This window comes from Fukomys damarensis, unplaced genomic scaffold, assembly GCF_012274545.1.
Source record: "Fukomys damarensis isolate Sample0158 unplaced genomic scaffold, DMR_v1.0_HiC HiC_scaffold_33, whole genome shotgun sequence".
Taxonomy (NCBI): domain Eukaryota; kingdom Metazoa; phylum Chordata; class Mammalia; order Rodentia; family Bathyergidae; genus Fukomys; species Fukomys damarensis.
Window position 1 is genome coordinate 2,984,124 of NW_022900945.1, and position 18,540 is coordinate 3,002,663.

At 51.4% G+C, this 18,540-nt stretch overlaps 1 protein-coding gene across 1 annotated transcript in view; it reads left to right on the plus strand.

The window, feature by feature from the left end:
* Raver2 (ribonucleoprotein, PTB binding 2) overlaps window positions 1-18,540 on the plus strand; it is a 63,057-nt gene that overhangs the window by 19,306 nt on the left and 25,211 nt on the right. The window contains exons 5-6 of the mRNA XM_010605232.2: window positions 11,929-11,995; window positions 17,853-18,322. Coding sequence (XP_010603534.1) covers window positions 11,929-11,995; window positions 17,853-18,322 — 537 coding nt within the window. The remainder of the gene's footprint in view (window positions 1-11,928; window positions 11,996-17,852; window positions 18,323-18,540) is intronic.

The window sequence follows — 18,540 nt, forward strand, 5'->3', positions numbered from 1 at the left end:
GCGCTTCCCGCCGCTACCTGCCCGGCCCCCGCGAGCACCTGCCCGGGGCGGCAGAAGACAGCAGATGGCGGATCTGACAAACACGAAAGGAACAGCAGCTTGTGCGCGGACGATCTGGAGACGCGATGACGCCACCGCGCGCTTCGCCTGCGGATCGCAGCCGTCTGAGCCCTAGGGTTTCCTCGCGTGGACCCTCAATGTGCTCGGGCGCAAAATGTGAGGCAGTGCTGTTTGGCTTTGCTGTTGGCATCTTTGATTTCCCTTCGCAGAAGAGGGGAAAAGTGTACCCAAGCTTCTTACAAGAGAGAGAGTTTCAGTTAGAGCTGCTCACAGCGACGGGGAAAACTTCTGGGAAATCCACTGTGATTTGTGTGTTCTCTGCCCCCCAAATCTGAGCGTTTTCTGGAAGCAGCAAGCACAAACTAGCAAACAAAATCGGTGTCTTCTCCGCGTGTACGGATGAGGCTCTCGCTGCCCAGTGGAAGATCTTAAATTTGTATGCAAAGTTAGATTTTCCGCCATTTTTTGGGAAGCTAGAGTTTCATCTAAGGAAAAAAATAAGCTAAGAACTGACTTGTTTCCAGCCCTGTTTTCGCATTTATCTTTTCTATAATAACTTCTGTCATAAAATGTTTTTAATATTTCTCATACAGAACTTAAAAATCTAACCAGATCAATGTTCTTTTTTTCTCACATATTTGTAAAGTTTTAGTAGTTGTACTTTTACTAGTTTTCTGATCACAGTCATGTAATTATTAGCAGTCAGTGCTAAGTAAGAAAATAGACCAAAGTATGGAAAGTTCTTTTTTGGTGGGGTACCAGGGATCAGACAAAGGCAGGTGGTGGAACCACTGAGCTAAATCCCTGGCTCGAATTCTAAAAGCTGTTAAAAGACAGTTTTACTTATAGATTGTTTTAGTTGAGAATTGCTATTTTTATTGGTCTATTATATTTAAATTTATTTCCTCTACTTTTTTCAAGTTGTAATGTTTTCATGAATGTGTTCTGTATGAATACATTTTGTCTTTTATGTTTCCCTTGGCAGTCCTAATATCTGTTCTTAGTAGCTATATTGTGCTGTCAACTTAGTAATGAAGACGAAGTTTGATTTTATTTTGAGTCTTTTAGCCAGTAAGGCCTACATTAAATTACCTGAGCGGAGACTGCATATGTGCCCCTATAAAATGACAAATGTGGCTTTTATTCAATTATTAATAATCAGATATTTGAAATACTTGTTCTTTTCCAGAAGGGAGTCTGTATTTATTCCTTTATTTAAGAGTATCATGGCCAGGGATTTAGGCCTGCCTCACAAGCACGAGGTCCTAAGTTCGATCCCCAATACCAAAACAAACAAACAAACTATCACATGACCAAAGACATTCTTCACTCTAGTTGTCGAGATGGATAATATGTCTCTAGAAGAGCTATTACCTGGTGACTAAATAGTAGGAACCTTGTAATTTTTTCTTAACATTTTGAAAACACAAGTATTTTCTTTTTAAAAGTAGTTTTCATAAATCAGTTGTAAGGGCCAGTGATTTAGCTCAGTGGTTCCACTGCCTGCCTTGCAAGCACAAGGACCTGAGTTCGATCCCAAGTTAAAAAAAAAAAAAAAAACAACTGTTAACTTTTTGTTATAGCATTTATAACATTATAACATTCAACATTTGTTATAATAATATTCCACAGCACTAGTTTCTGTGGCTAAAAGGACACACTGAAAGTATTATTTTAAAGTGGAACTCTTAGAGGTACATATATCAAATATCTTATAAAAACACAAGCTCTAAAAATATGAACATGTGTTAAGTTCTCAAAAGTATTTTCATTGAATACTTACTGTGCACTTAGGCCCTCCTGGTATGGCTCCTGAACTTTCTGGAATCTTCCTGAATGTTCTAGAATCTTCTTGGCCCTTTTTGTCTTATGCCTTAGATCTGATTCCAGTCTTGAAATCTCTTGCAGACTCACAGGTTTTCAGGTTGTCATCTGCCATTGCAGTCCTATCTCATATATTTGCTTGTCTTTCATGCCACTTTCCCTAGATAACCCTCCCAGAGCACAGATCTGATCATGTCACTCTCCTGTTTAAACAAACAAGCCTCCATTGCATCATATTCCCAATTCCACTTCTCAAGCTTTTCCTCTAGTTGTTCTTAATATTAAGAAATAGTGGATCTTAATTACATTACTGTGTGAAGTTGTGCCAGGCATGGTTGCACATGCCTTTGACCCCAGTTACTTGGGAGGCTGAGGCAGGAGGATCACAAATTGAAGGCCAGACTGAGCAACTTAGTGAGATCTCTTCTCACAATAAAAATTAAGAAGGAGGTTGGAGATGTAGCTTAGTGGTCAAGTGCCCCTGGGTTCCATCTCCAGTACCAAAAATGAGTGAAGTTGCTTTGAACTTTGGTGTTCCATTTGAAAAATATATATTAATTTTATGTACCACTGGTTACATTGAGTTTAATTGAGAAATAGTGATTTAACTTATTGAACTCTTCTCCAAAATTTTTTTTTCAGCAACTCGATCCTTAGGAAGACTTACCATGTTTATCCCACAACTTTCTGAATTTCTGTGCCACCAGAGAGTACCCAGACTTGAGCTCGAACGGTGGCACACAGTAGGCTGAGACTCCGAGACCCTGAGCCAGGGTGGCCTGGCTTGGGGCCCCAGATCCAAGTACAGATTCCTGGCACCATGATTTGCATATTTGCATATTCATATCCCGTCCTCCGGTGTCAGTGGTTTGGGATGCCTATTCGCCTATTCCCTGAGAGTGACATTATAGTTACTGCTGTTACTCAGGAGGTGATTCGTGGTGGTCGGCTGGGAACCGAGGTTCTTGTCCACAGTGGCCGTGCGGATATTTGTGTGCGCGGAGCCTGCGGCTCTGAGTTTAGAGGTTGGGTTCAGAGGGGAGAGAACTTGGCATTCGCTCCTTGTTTTGCTGGTGTCCACTGTTACACATTTTTGTTTTAGTTCCTGCGTGGGGTTCATAAGGCGCGCCCCACTTGTGGGAGTTGGTGCCGTGCGTCCTGGCCGTTCTCCTGAGGTGCGTGGGGCTGACTTCCTGGACCAGGGTGACGAGACAGGAGGAGGAACAGACCTGCTCCAGAGGCGGTGTGGTTAATGCAGAAGCTGGGGCATGATTCCCAGAGGCCCACTCAAAGCATAATGGTCAACTAAGTACTAGGAATCACAAGCCATGGAATACTGATTGTGTGTGTGTGTGTGTGTGTGTGTGTGTGGCAGAATTGGCAATGGAATCTGTTAGCTAAACAGAGCCAAAAGCCAGGACCAGACCGGGACCATGACAAGCCTCTACTATGGGGAGTGTCTGCCGGCCGTCTCCGAACAAAGTAGAGAGAGCAACATGGCTGAGGCAGGGAGGCTTCTTACAGGACGGGTGGGGCTTACAGGGGCTGGGTGGATTGAGCGACGCAGCGGCTAGGGGCTGGGGGAGCCTGTGACATCACTGGTTAGGGCCATCTTAAGGCGAGGGAAGTCACACAGAATCCAGGGCCCTCTGTCACTGAGCCAGACCCCAGCCCTGTGTATTTATTTTGAGACAAGGTCTCACTGTCTTGCCCAGGCTGGCCTCCAACTTGAGATCCTTCTGCCTCAGCCTGCTGAGCAGCTGGGCCGTACAGGTGTGCACTGCCATACCCAGAAGAGCTAATCCGTGACAGGTACTTACTCCTGTTTTTCTTTTATATTGATATAACAGTAGGTATTTCTCATATGGTTTTAAACCGTGGGATTTTAAAATAGACTCTCTTTGTTATTTTTAACGGTACAGTAATTATCGCCTCTCTTAAAACTGGGCCGTTCTCCACTTTTTCCTGACAGTGTTGGGGCGCCGTCCTGTTTTAATCAGGAATGCACCCGCTTCCTTCCAAACTTCCTTTTCTTGGCGCGCTGCACCCTTCCTCACAGGTGTGTTACGTTTCCATTTCTGCGGGAAATGAGTAGAATTAGACCGCAGGTTCTCCCTCTGTTCTGTGTGTCTCGTCACCCTGTTCCCGGTGACACAGGAGCGGCGCAGCTGGAGAATCGCCCTTCCTCACTCCGGACGCCGCCGCCTGCTGGGTGTCAGGCTTGGCGGACTGCGCAGTGATTCCCGCCGCGTGCTGCTCTGCTCCCAGAGTTTTGTAACGCAGCGAGTGACAGCCAGCAAACAGGGCAGCCTTGGAGCTTAATCCTCCGCGATGCAGAGAGTCTCCCGCAGGAAAGGCCACGGTGAGGCGCAGGTCGTGCGTGGACAGCTGTTTGCCCATTGATGAAGCTCAGTGTGCAAGACTCTCCCGGCTTCCAGGCACGAATCCAGTGTCTTGTGGCAGAACTCAGGAGGGAAGGAGCTCGGGGACTTGCTTCTTAAATAAATGAGACTCAAGATATCAGGGAAGGTACTAAATGAGACCAATTCTCATGACATCCACCTATGATCCCAGCATTTGGGAGGCTGAGGCAGGAGGATCCCTACAAGTTGAAGCCTAGCCTTTTGAGGCCCTGTCTCAGAAAAACCAAACTAATAATCGTGCTAGTAAATAAGTGAAACCAGCTTTGATGAAAAGCAGTGAGAGGAGTCCCTGTTACCGTCCCAGAGTTTCCTCTCCCTTCGCTTGGTTGGGTTTTTGAGATAGGGTCTGAGAATGCAGCTCAGGCTGGCTGAAGTGCACAGTGATCCTCCTGCCTCAGCCTCCCCAGTGCTGCCGGCTCTTCTTTCTTTCTCCCGTCACTGGATCTCCCTCAGACGTGCCCCTCTCTGATTGGCTTCACCTCAGGCCCCACCTGTTGGAGGAGGGAGAGGAGCCCCTGTACAGTGCCCAGCCGTGGTGACCGTGCCCGCCTGGCACACAGGAGCCCACGTGTGCTTGGTGATCCAGGCTGCACTCCTTCTCCTCACCGGGCTACGTAGACTCCTGGCCCTGCTCAGGGCTGGCAGAGGACAGAGACGGAGCAGACACCACAGAGGGCCGGCCAGCCTGGGACAGAGCAGGCCGGGGTCCTGCCTGCCTGCGGGGCGGCCTCTGCCTCTGCTTAGAGCACGATGTGGGCCACTAAGCCCCTCTGTTGTTTCATTTGGCTCAAGTTGCGTCCTAGATCCCTACCACATGGTAGGATCTGAAGACTGGAGCAGGGTTTGAGACTCTGTCTCACCAGAGATCCTCCTGCCTCAGCTTCCTACCACACCCAGGAAGACTTTTAATAAAAAATAAAACCCCACAGTTTTGCAAGGGGTCGTAGAAGGTATTTTATCTCACTTTTGAGCTCAACACATAAATCCAGTTTCCATGGTCCTCATGCTTGGATTCTAGTTCCTAGCCTTTTTTGGGCACAGGGATTAAACTCATGGCCTTGTGCTTGCCAGGCAGGTGCTGCACCGCTGACCTACATCCTGGCCCTCCTAGCTCTTTTTACAGCTTTCATTTCAAAGCAACCATGCAGTCAGGGCATCCTACTTCACCTCCAGGCAGGTTTCTTTGTGAGAAAAGCCTTAATTCTATTGACTACATGAAAGTATCTTCTTCAGATTTTTGTGTCTTTATCCATTGTGTTGAGTCCGTGCTCACAAAGGATTCCCTGAAGAGCCAGTCAGTGTTTCCCTGCACTTTTACTGAAGGTCAAAGGTCGACTCCAAAGATATTTCTCCCTTTTTTCTTTCTTTAGACAGAGTCTTGCTGTGTAGCCTGGGCTGGCCTCCAACTCCCAGTGATCCTCCTGCCTCAGCCTCCTGAGTGCTAGTCTCACAGGCATACACCGCCAGGCTCAGCCCAAAAGCTGTTTCTCTTTAAAACAGGCAGAGAACATTCAGTATTTCTTGCTAGGAAAACCATTTCTCGTGTTCAGTTTTCATGGTACAACTTGTGAGCCTCTGAACTGAAGATCCGGTGTTTGGTCTAAATTCGTGAATGTTGGTGTCACTGTCATTACATCTTAACTGGCTCAGCACGCTGTGTGTGCCTTGAAGCTCGCTGTGTTATTATTATTAACAGCTGGATGCCCAAGTTGCAAGCTCGATGGAGCTGTTGGAGCCTGTGTGTGTGCGCGTGCGTGTGGCTGTCAATGTCCCTCTCCCTCCTGGCCCCTCTGAGGCACCTCCCGGGTGGGCTCTGCTGGTTTTTCTCCTTCCTCACCCGCTGGGGATCGTCCACTCCTCCTCCCGGCTGGACTTTGGATCCTGCCCCTCCCCAGAGTAGCCGCTCTGGTGATGCCCAGGGCGTCTCTGTTTTTTGTATCTTTTTTTTGGTACCGGGGATCTCACTCGGGTCCTTGCGCTTGCGAGGCAGGCGGCGGTGCCACTGAGCTACGTCCTGGCCCTGTTTCTGACTTTATTCTTGTTGAGCTTTTGAAAGCTGAACGAGAAAAGTGGGGACCGTGAAGGGGAACTCATGACTCAAGAGCTTCGAGCGCTGCCTCGTGTCAGACGGACAGTGTCTCTCCCCGCCTGGGGACACCCGAGCCGTCCCCAGACCATCGGGGTCCCTCACACCCGTGGTCCGGGTGACAGCTTCTGCGGAACTGGTGGTGGAGCCATGTCCTGCAGTCGGACGGGGCCTGTGGCGGATGTGAGTCCGGCTGCTGCCGACTTCTCGGGCACAGAGTGACTAAAGCGCTGTCCCTAGTACAGGTTTGGCAGGAGATGTTCCGGGCCACGCCCTGCTGTGCCTGGTCGGTGAGGCCTGGGGTTTCACCGTCCCTGTCCCCGCCCACTTTGATGCTTCGGTTGTTTTGGGTTTGGGCATAGGAGCTCCGCTGAGCCGGCCCCGTGGCCTTTTTGCAACATTTATGTTTTCTGGGCCGGGCGAGGGGCCGTGAGATGCCGGTGTCCCGGGCACGTGACATCACACGGCTGCCCCTTGCTGTTGGCCTGATGGCCAGGCTAAGAGGATGCGTGCAGGGTCACAGCGTGCAGGGTCTGTTGTCATGGTTACCACCCCCTTCCCCTGCGCCGGCCCCATTTACTGCCCTGTGGTGCAGGCTGTGCTGTCCTGGCATCGGTCACTTCCCGGAGGCACCGGTGGTGAAGGCCCTGGCGGTGTCCGAGCCCTGGCGCTGGCGCTGGAGGTGGGGCCTCCGAGGGAGCTGCTGAGACACTGCGGCCGGCAGGCCCGGGTCCCGTCTCTGAGGACAGCGCAGACAGAGTGGGCACTCATGCACTGGGCACCACAGCGAGACCGCGTGAGGACGCCAGACGAGGTCGGCCTGCCAGCCGGCGGAGCCATGGGCTTGGGCTCGGGACGCAGCACTCCTCTGCAGCGGGGGACCCTCGGTGAGCGGCATCTCCTCTCCGGAGCCTGAGCCAACTCACAGAGCCGCGATTTCTGCGTGGGAAACGCTCTGTGGAGGCCGTGCCTGGGAGCTGGGGGTGCTCACCGCCTTGGGGCAGCTCTGGTGCCGGTCCTCTTGGTCAGAGAGCTGGGCATGATGAAAATTTCCACATGCAAGGGTTACGTCTCTGTCACTCACCCAGCCATCTGTCCATCTGTCTGTGTGTTCATCTGTCTGTCCATCCACCCACCCACCCATCTCCCCTTCCTTCCCTCTGTACCTCCATCCTCCCATGCACCCATCTGCCTCCTGAGAGGAGCGAGTTCCCAGAGACCAAGCGGATCACACCTAGCACCGTGCAGTTCAGCCCGGTGTTTCCCATTCCTTATGTGTGACCCCTTCCTGCAATGGCGAGAGCGGGGTGCACGTCATTGCCCCAGTGTCCTCTCGCGGTGCCCCCACCCTGTCTCCAGACTCCATGCCCACAGCAGACGTCGAGTCTCCTGTGGGGTGAAGATCTCCTCCCTGTGATCTGCCCGTGAGTGCACGGCCTCCTCGGCCTCCTGAGCTGGAAGTCTGAGCTATTCACTGAGGTGCCTCGTGTGGAGGCTTGTGGGGCAGAACCAGCAGTACCTGTTAGTAGGAGTTGTGGTAGCCAGAATTCTAAAAATGGACCCCGAAGATCTCCTGCCCTAAGCCGCGGGATCGTGGCTGTGATGCGGAAAGAGACGCGTAGTTGTCCTGTCACGTGGAAGGGACTACTGCAGATAGAGTGGGGTCTGCTGGTTTGGGGTTACGCACAAGGGAGGTCACCCGAGACCGGATAATCCTGCGAGCTCTGTGAACTGCCTTGTTGGGCTGGCAGAGGAGGGGAGATTCGGGGGGAGCTGAGGGGTGTATCATGACTGGGAGCCTCTGGGTTTGCGGGCCGAGTGGGGGCCGCAGCGTTCGGGGCAGTCTCCTGGGGCCAAGGGTCGTTCCAGCCAGAGAGCTGGGGCGCCCACCTGCACCTGCCAGGACGTGGCTTCTGCCGCCAGAGCCTCCTTCCCCATCGCCAGAGCCTGCACCCCAGAGCCTCTCCGCTGACCCCTCGACTTTGCCCCGGGGACCTGAAGAGAACCTTGCAGAGTGGACCGGACGTCCAGCCGTGGGTGCCGTGGAGCGGGTACCACGTGGCCTGCTGTCAGGGACGAGCCGAGGGTGGAGGACGTCGTTCTGCACGTTGGAGGCTGGGTGTGCGGCGTGCCTGGTGCCGGCCGTGAGTCCAGTCTGAGTCCGCCTCTTGGACCTGAATGCATCCGAGCGAGACCTGTCCAAGGAAAGCACCTCGCACAGCTGCAGGCTGGATGCCGGCTAATCCGGAGCGAGTCTGAGTTGGGGTGAGACCTAAGGAGACAGCTTTTCCTGAGCACCCTGTAGCACCCAGCGCCGAGCCGAGCCGACAGCCAAATCCTCACGAGTCCCTCAGTGTAAGCACGGGCTGGCGCGGAGCCCGCACCCCGCTGCTGGGACCACGTGATGCTCCAGGGACGCAGTGCCGTCGTGTCAAAGACGAAGCAGCACAACGACCAGGTGCTCACAGTGGGCAGCTGGCCGCGACACCACCAAGTAGCGTGTGTGGACAGCGAGCTCGGGGCGAGGAGCGCACGGCTGCTAAGGCACAGTCCTGGGGCCGGGCTGGGACCACCCTCAGACTCTCGGTCCTGCCTTCTGTTCCTGCCCAGGCCTTGTCGTGTGTGTCAGAAGTCTTCGCAGAATATCAGAGTAATAACTTAAAGTTTTGAAGCAAAATTAACAAAGATATCTGTTCCCTTCTTTCCGTCCACAGCAGTGGGATGCAGGGGTGATGTAGTAGGACCCGGAAAGCCTTTCTTAGGACAGTGTGGACAAAAGCGCCTCTGCCCGGGACGGGCCTGGGGGACAGCAGGGCTCGGGTCCCAGACGCACCAGCCCGGCTGTGAGCCGTGGACGGCAGGTGGGGTGGGCCCCACGGCTCCCCGTCCCCCGAAGGGTGCTGTTACCAACTGCGTCTGCTGAGTGTGAGGAGAGAGGGGAGCCGGTGCGTCTCCTTTCTCTTTTCATCCGGAAAACATTTCGTATGTGCAAAGTCTGCCACTCAGCTTCTGGAAACAAACCACTGAAAAAACCTGCTGTCGGTTTGGGCAGACTTCTCCTCCTCCGAGAAATGTCCCCAGGACAGTGCCAGCTGCAGGACAGAGCTGTTCACCCAGGTGCCCAGCACATGAACCCGCAAGTTGGTGGAAATGGCCTAGAGCGAGACCCCTTCCGGCGACTGTGCTTTCAGCCCTCTCTGACCAGGGTGGTGGAGGGAGGAGAACTTTGGCAAATGGTTACTAGGACTCTCTTTCAGGAATGCAGTTTCTAATCTGGCCGACTTGCCGAGGCCCAAGCGGACGGTGACCCACTTTTCCCTGGGTCAGGACAACCAGGGCACGGAGAAAGTAATTGGTTTCTTTTCCTTGCGGAGAGCTCAGGGGCTCCCCAGTGGGCAGACTCTGTTTCCCACATCTGGTCTGCAGAAAAGCCATGATTAGAAGAACGGGTGTTTTCAAACTACAGTTTCTAAGTGGCAGTGTGTCTTTGTAGGCCCACAGTCTCCTCTTCGTTCTGCTGGCCGGGGGACAGGGCGCTGTGCACGCATCCTGGGTAACGTGAGGCGCAGAATCTCCCAAGTCTGCGCCTGGCAGCTGCTCGGCAGGCGAAGGAAGATTAGAGTCCGAGTCACCGACAGAAAGCGTGGGCCCCTCCAGCGAAGCCTCTGTCGGGGATCGAATCTCAGTTGGCACCATGTGGCTGCCCCCGGAGAAGCTCTCTTTCTCGTCATGGAGAATACTGTATGTGTTTCTGTAAATTCAACAATACACCGATACCGACGAGGCAGAAGTTCTTGTGATACAGAATCTGTACATTGACCTTCGTACCATGCGCTTCAGCAGTCGGGATTTTACAAAACTGGTCCATGCGTGTGTTTTTACACATTTCCCATGTAGCTGACTAATGAGCTGTGTTAAATTAGCAACCTCATCTTCCATGATGGCAATCTTTTTTCACCTAGTTTTTTTGGAGGGGGCACTGCCAGGAATGAAACTCAGAGCTACATCTCTGGCCTACCCCTCTTTTAAAACTTTTTATTTTTGAGTCAGGGTCTTGCTCAGTTGCCCAGATTGGGCTGAATCCTGTTATCCTCCTGCCTCAGCCTCCCAGAGTGCTCGCCCCGCCTTGTCCGGCTCCAGATGATGTTTTTATACTTAGCCCATTACTGTGTAGCGCTCTTTTCCCCTCTTGCCCTGGGTTGAAGGGGAAATATTTCTTAATTCACAACTTCTTTATTTGCATTGCTCTTATTTTAGCTGAGTAATTGTGAACACAACAGTCAGGGTCATTTTGAAGCTAGCCCTTGGGTTACCTGTTGTGCGCCCGGCGTGGCAGGAGCTGAATGTGGCCCCTCTGGCTGACTGTCTGCCCAGCAAGCTGACACGGGCCACGCTGGCCCCTCAGTCGGCTTCCGTCTCCTGTGGTTTTCTGACTTTAAACAAAGAAGTGAATTGAGCATCTTCTACCAACTGAGTCACAGAAGCACTAACTGACCCTGGCGGTGGCCATTGTTACTGATGAAGCCTTTTGGGTTGCAGACTTCACACCCCGGGGTCTGTGTGATCAGCTCCTTCATCGTCATGTGGGCCTGGCTGGTGCTAAGGGTTTCCTGTGGGGCCAGGTTGTCATCGACTGTATGGGGTCGGATTCCTCTGCACCTTCGGGGTGCTGTGAGCCGAAATGCAAGGCCACATATCACCCTGAGAGTAAAGCAGGTCGTGCCGGAGCTGATTTACGTGGCAATGCCTGCCGCCTGCAGTGAGCACCCGTGCCACATGAACACAGTGTGGGCTCCTGCTCCAGTGCTCCTGGAGGCAGAGGGGAAATAAATTGGCTGTGTATAGAGCGAGGGATCTCTAAGCTAAAGATACGCATCTGCTTATCACCATGAATACAGTCTGCGCCCATTTTCCCTACATTTTCCCTGCAAGGATGTACAGGTGTGTGGCTCGTTCCGTGGAAAATGACCAGGAGAAAAGTCTCCACAGAAGAACTTTTGAGAGGGATTTCTGAGCATGCCTGTGATCTCAGGCAGAGCTGGGAGCTGCAGTGCCTGTTCACTGCGCTGGCACAGGATGGCATAGAGGCACTCAGCATGCTGGTGCGAATGCTCCATGTGGCCAGGGATGGGGCTGCACACAGGGCTTGGATTCGGAGACGTCAGCTGCCGCTGTACCTGGGCTTCGACGTCCTCAAGTCAGAGAGGAGTCTGGGCGTGGTGGCGCACGCTTGTGACCCCAGCACTCGGGAGGCTGAGGCAGGAGGATTCCTGCTAGTTCAAGGCCAGCCTGGGCCACACAATGAGTTCAAGACCAGCTTAGACTACATAGCAAGATCCTGTCTCAAAAAACCAATGGGGAGAGAGAGAGAGAGAGAAGAAGGAGGAGGAGGGGGTAAGGGATGGGGAGCTGTGAATGATTTTGTTTTTGATGTGGGCATGGTGGTAGCAGTGATCCCGGTAGAGGCTGGTGGAGGCCGCTTTGGCCCGGAATGGCTTTGTGTGCTGATTAAACTCACAATTCTATCTCTTTCAGGAAGTGCACGATTTGTTCAAGGACTATGAGTTAAAGTATTGTTACGTGGACAGAAACAAACGAACAGGTAAGGTTTCAGTTCTAAGCAAATCTTTTCATTTTGTTTCCATGTAGAGTCTTTAGAGAGCACAAAAGCTCATTGTCTCTGCAGGGACCACGCTAATCTATGAAATTCCTAAGAATTGAATCGGCATGTTGGCAGTGCATTTCCTCAAAGCAAAAACAGTATCCTAAGTCATGACGCACAAGCGAATACAATGTTACTAGAGGCTGGAGGTTTGAAACAGCCGATGTTCTAGTTAGGGGTTGCGCTGAGCATTCCTAGTAGGTCTGCGGTCTTCATTTTTGCTTTTTCTGAGTATTAGTTTAATATCTGTGAGATTAAAACATTTTCCCTTTGTTTGCACATGATACGTAAAAGTTTAAAAACATCTGTCTGAAAGATGATATAACCACTGTGTACATGTATGCGCCCAAGTTAGCAAATGTTATTATTTTGTCTTTAAAATATATATATATACAGGGCCGGGGATGGAGCTCAATGGCAAAGCCCTCATGTAGCATTGCAAGGCCCTGGGTTCCATCCCCAGCACACAAACAACTAAATACAAATTTAAAGTATATGCATGTTACAGCCTTAGTGTAAGACTCATTGAATTTTTTCAGATTTGGGGGTGGGAGGAGCAGTAAAAAGACCACCACCCATGAAGATGAGAGCTGGTGTCTCCTACTCTCTGATGGTGAGCCTACTGCCTCAGCCTTCTGAGTGCTGGGCACCACCACCCCTGGTGGGATTTGCTTTTTGGTAAATCCGAGTGGAAATAGCAGTGTGCCTTTAGGACAGAGGGTGTCAGAGCAAGCGCGTGGCTGACCACTGCCCACCCCGCCCCTGCAGAGGGGGCTGGGGAAGGTGCGGGGCCTCTTCAGCCCAGGTCCCCTGGTGCTGGAGGACAAAGCCTTTCTCTGCCTGTGCCTTCACTTGGGTGTGAGGCAGGAACCTGAAGGTCTTTGGTTTGGTTTTGGCATTGAGATTGAGAGGCTGTGAGTGTGTGTGTGTGTGTGTGTGTGCGTGCGCATGTGTGTGCCTGTTTTAATCACAGTATTTTGACTAAAACCTGTAATTTTAGTGTACCTATACAATTAAAGATTGTTCTTTTCAAAAGTATATGTTAAAAAATGTTCTGTATGTTTTATTTAGCAAGTTTTCCCCAGCAGTCTTCTCAGATCCTTTCATGTTGATGCATGTAGCTCCAGCTCATTGATTTTTTTTTTTTTTTTTTTATTTTTTTTTTTTTGTACCGGGAATCGAATGTGGGTCCTTGTGCTTGCGAGGCAGGCAGCTGGCACCACTGAGCTAAACATCAGCCCTCCAGCTCATTGATTTAAATTGCTGCTCTGTCCAGGATTTTGTCACAATGGATGTATCTAGGATGCCACAGCTTTTGAAGTGTTGGAAACAGTGTTGCAGTACCTTTCTCTAATATGCATTGCAACTTTTCCTCCACAACTGAAGGGCTTGGTCACTCAGCATCATGATGGAAAGCATGCTGCAGACGCTGTTTGTTACCATGAAAGCACTAAGAGGTTCATCGTGGCTGGACAGACAGCGTCGCAGGGCTTGGAGGAACAGGTCTTCCAGCCCGCAGCCGGGGTGATAAACCTTCTAACGCTCATAGCACCAGGAGACATATTCAGAAAGGCTCTTCCTCAGTCATGGGGAAAATTACCTCTACATTAACTGCGATCTTGTCCTACTAACAAGACTTAAAATCAGTACCTGGAAAGATCAAAGTATTTGCAGTTAACCTAACCACACCTTAGAACACAACTCAAGAATATTAAAATTAATACAGATATCTAGCACCCAAACCCAGTAAATTTGCCGTGTCTGACATCTAATAAGAAATTACTAGACATGACAGAGAAGCAAGAAAATACCTATCATGATGAGAAAAATCAGTCAATCAAAATGGACTCAGGATTTCACAGATAAATTAATGAAATTGGACATTAAAGGGATTTTATTACATCTGTGTTCCATGGACATAAGAAGTTGTAGCAATGTCTGAACGAGTAAGGAGCGGAATGGTGAGGGTAAACACTACCCAAATCGTACTTCTGGAGATGGAGACGACAGAGTCTGAATTTAAAAGTATACTGGGTGGGAGCAGCAGAATAAGCATTGCAGAAGAGAGAATAGTAAACCTAGTGACACGGGTGATCCAGAACGGAAAGAAGAGGTCGACTACAACAGGAACGATTTTTAGCAGTGAGCCACGAGACAACCTCAGATCCCTGACACTGGAGGATTGGAGTCCTGAGGGAAGGGTTCCTACAGGCAGTATTTAAGAATCAGTGGCTAAAAATGTTCTAATTTCTATTAAAAACCTCTAAGCCCAGACACCTACAAAGCTTAACCAACTCCAGGCCCATGAGCTGTAAGAAAAAAATGTGATAAAATTGCTTGTAATCAGTGATAAAGAGAAAATCTACATGTTACAGAAAAGAAAATACAGAAGAAAGAGAAAAGGAAGAAAGAAAGAGGTTTTATTGAGAAAGATATTACAAATCTCTTGGAAACACAATAGAAAACCACAGGCAAACATCTTTTCTTTCTTGGTTGAAAGAGAAAGTAGCCAACATAGAATTCTTTACCATTGAAAATATGCTTTAAAAATGAGGATAAAGATGTTTTTCAGCCATACAAAAATATTGAAAGAATTCATCACCATGAAACATGCTTTGTAGGAAAGACACACACACATTCGCACAAACCCCAGATATGAGGGCTGGGTTGTAGCTCCCTGTAGAGCACTTGGGCTAGCAGGCCCTGGGTTCCATTCCAGCGCGGAGAAGTGGGGCAGACAGACACACAGACACACAGACACACAGACAGGAAAAGAGGGAGGGAGGGCAAAAAGAAAGGGGAAAGAACCAAATATGGTCTTTATATGGTAAAGTTTTTCAAAATAAGTAAAGCTCTTCAAGAGGTCATTGTTTAAAGCAAAAATGATGACTGTATTATGAGATTTATATGCACATAAGAATAAAACCTGCATGTACAACCGTACAGAAGCCAGGAGGGGAGGCCAGGAGCCCCATTGTAATTCCTGCCCTGTCCATGGGGTGGCGTCGTGGTACTTGGTGGTACTTGGTGCTAAGGGAAGGAGGTACGGGGCAAGCCCTGAGTTTGGTCCACACAGCACAGCAGAGAAGCTTGCTAACTGGGTAAAGTGATGGTGCCTTGGTCAAATAATGTTGCCATGGCAACTTTCTGTAGAAACATATAATTAATAATTTTCTAAAAGATGGTTACAGCTATAAACTAAAGCCTTGAAGTAGAGCTTTCTGTGTAGTGGCATGAAGAAGCAGTGTGTTAAAATAGGAGCTGGACACCATGGTGCACACCTGTGATCCCAGCACTCTGGGAGGCTGAGGCAGGAAGATTGCAAGTTCAAAGTCAGCCTGGGCAATTTAACAGCATAGCAAGACCCTGTCTCAGAGTTTAAAAAGAGGGGAGCCAGGGATGCAAAGGTCCTGGGTTCAATCCCTGGTAACTCAGAAAAAAAATGCCTACATTAGAGAGCAAACTGTCAGCATGCTTTCCGTCACATCTGACCGATAAGTTCATTAGTAGAGCCGGCCAAGACTCATGCAAGGGTTGGGGTCAGCCATGGAGTACTTCGGTCTTACGAGAAAACAATAGTAGGATTAATGCTAACTTCCCTCAGAAGCCGTAGTGACTGCTGACATTTCCACCAGAGCCAGCGTGAACAGAGCTTACTATTTTAGGGAATGTGTGGTCTTTGGGAGAAATGGAAGACACTGGAATGGGAAAAGTGGCTTAATAGTAGGATTAATGCTAACTTCCCTCAGAAGCCGTAGTGACTGCTGACATTTCCACCAGAGCCAGCGTGAACAGAGCTTACTATTTTAGGGAATGTGTGGTCTTTGGGAGAAATGGAAGACACTGGAATGGGAAAAGTGGCTTTTTCTCCTACTGCCTGAACTTAATCTGCTTACCTACGTTATTTATTTTCTACCATAAAATTTCTAAGTTGCGTTGAGAGACGCAGCTGTGTGGGGAAGGACAAAGGAGCGGCGGCTTTCAGGTGTGGCGATGGGTGGACGCACCCCCTGCTTCACCCCTCTCCGTGGTTTCTGTGCCCGGTCGGGCGCCCACCGTGTGGCCTGAGAGTGGGCAGCTAGGCGGACGCAGCAGAGCCGGTGCCCTCGGAGACGGCAGGGCGGACGCAGGCTTCCTGCAGGTCCGAGCCCTGGCGAGACCCGGGGTAAGCGGAAAGTGGGGGACCCCGGTGACCGGGTTGTGCAGGTGGATGCCGCGGGGGACGAGGCGGCTTCACGGCGCAGTCACACCGTCCTCCTTGAGGGCCGCGGGCCCTGGTCGCTCCCTGCCTGCCTCGGCCCTTCCAGTTTGGGGCTGTGGTTTCCCTGCCGCTGTGGAACCAAAAGGAAGAACGCGAGCAGGCCTGAGGGACCCGTGGCGGGAGGCGGGGACGGGCGCGGCCTCTGGCAGCCCAGCCCGGGGACGGCTTGCTTGCGCATGGCCAGCGTGCAGCGCACTATGTATGGAAGCGAAGACGGAGGTGCAGGGCCAGTGGCCCTCGGGTGTGGGAGGCCCGTGGGGCCAGCAGACGGGTTGGATCGCACACCTTCACGCGATCTGTGCTTGTCGCCTCGCCAGCGCCCAGCAGCCTCGGCCGGGCCACAGCTGCTGGTTACAGGGAGACAGCGCAGCCCGCGTTGCCCGTCAGCATCGGGGAGGGGACTTAACGCGGAACAGCCGAGCCGGAGCCCTGGGCCTCGGCCGCTCCCAGGCGGCCTCTGTGCTCCCCTGGCCCCGCCCAGCTGTGGGGGCTTCTGCCAGGCTTCTGTGATTTTCACATCGTCCTGTTGTTTTCTGAAAACGAGACTTTTCAGATTTTCAAATGGCTTAACGTAGTTCCTTTTTGTGATAAATCGACATGGCAGAAGTTAAGTTGCTAACTGGTATCAAATTGGTTTAGAACCCATTTCTCACAGTCTTGAGTATGTAAATTATCAGCGCATTTTGTTGCTCAATGCTGGAGCAACTCCATCAGGTGGAAAGGACAGATTTTTAAAAACTGCTTTAGCATGTTTTAATTAAATTCTTTGTCCAGAAAGGAGCACATGACCTCTTCATGAGACACTGTTTACCAGGAGACTTCGTATGCGTTGTCTGCATATGTGGGTATTTCAATCTAATTGATTTGAGCTTAAGGAAATTGAGTTAATTGGAAAGAACTGGTCTCCTCTGGGTATTTTGGTGGCTTTTTGCTGTAGTCTCATTTCTTTTTTTGTTTGGTTTGAGAAGCAGCTCTGGAAGTCCAGGCTGTGTAATCTAGGCTGGTCTTGGACTCCCAGTGTAGACCAAGCTGGCCAGCAACTCCCCCTGCCTCAGCCTCTCGAGTGCTGGGACCACACACCACCCTGGACTTGTACTCAGGTCAACCTGGGAAGAAAGGAAGGTTTGTAACCGCTCTTTTTAAATCAGTGAGTTTTTTTTTTAAGTCTTCATGAAATTTTATGTAACAGGTTGTTAGGGGGAATTCGAATCTGTGTGTGGTTGGAAAATCCCGAAAATCTGGCGGCTCTTACGTTGGAACTCCTGACTTAATCACTATGCTTTCCACGTGAGCGAATGGGCCATGGAATTAGTTTAGTGGAGGGATCTGCGTTAAGAGAGAAAATCCCGTGAAGGAGATCCTTAAGACTCGGCGAGCCTGGCCGCAGCAGGGGCCGGACTGCGGGCTGGTTTTGCTAGGGAAGCTGCGTGTGGACAGAGGCGCCCTGTAAGAGGGGCCCTTCCCGGGGCCGCGGTCGGGAGGAACCCGGACAGCGCCGCCCTCACAAAGCCCTGAGCTCGTCTCGCTCTCGCGCAGCCTTCGTCACCTTGCTGAACGGGGAGCAGGCCCGCAGCGCGATCCGGACGCTCCACCAGTCCTCCTTCCGCGGCGAGGACTTGGTCGTGCAGCTGCAGCCCACAGATGCGTTGCTGTGCGTCACCAACCTGCCGCTGTCCTTCACGCTGGAGGACTTCGAGGAGCTCGTCCGCGCCTACGGCAACGTGGAGAGGTGCTTCCTGGTCTACAGCGAGGTGACCGGCCTGTCCAAGGGCTACGGCTTCGTGGAGTACATGAAGAAGGACTCGGCGGCCAGGGCCCGGCTGGAGCTGCTGGGGAAGCGGCTGGGGCCCTGGGCGCTGTTCGCGCAGTGGATGGACGTCAACCTCCTGGCCTCGGAGCGCGTCCACTCCAAGTGCCTGTGCGTGGACAGGCTCCCTGCCCACTTCAGCGACGCCCAGGAGCTCCTGCAGTGCCTCTCCAGGGTGCACACACCTGTGTTCTGCCAGGTACGTGCTCTCTCCAGCTCCGTGGAGGTATTTAGGAAGCTTGCAGATTTACCTCTTCCTCGGGAACTCGATCCCTGTGTTGGGGACCCAGGCGACAGGCGCCCCAGCAGTCAGCGTCCGTGCGCCCACGCGTCTGCCTGTCCCTCTCTGTGCCCGACAGGTGCCAGGGTGAGGGGGCCGGGACCTGGGGATCCCCTGAGCCCTCAGACTGCTACGTG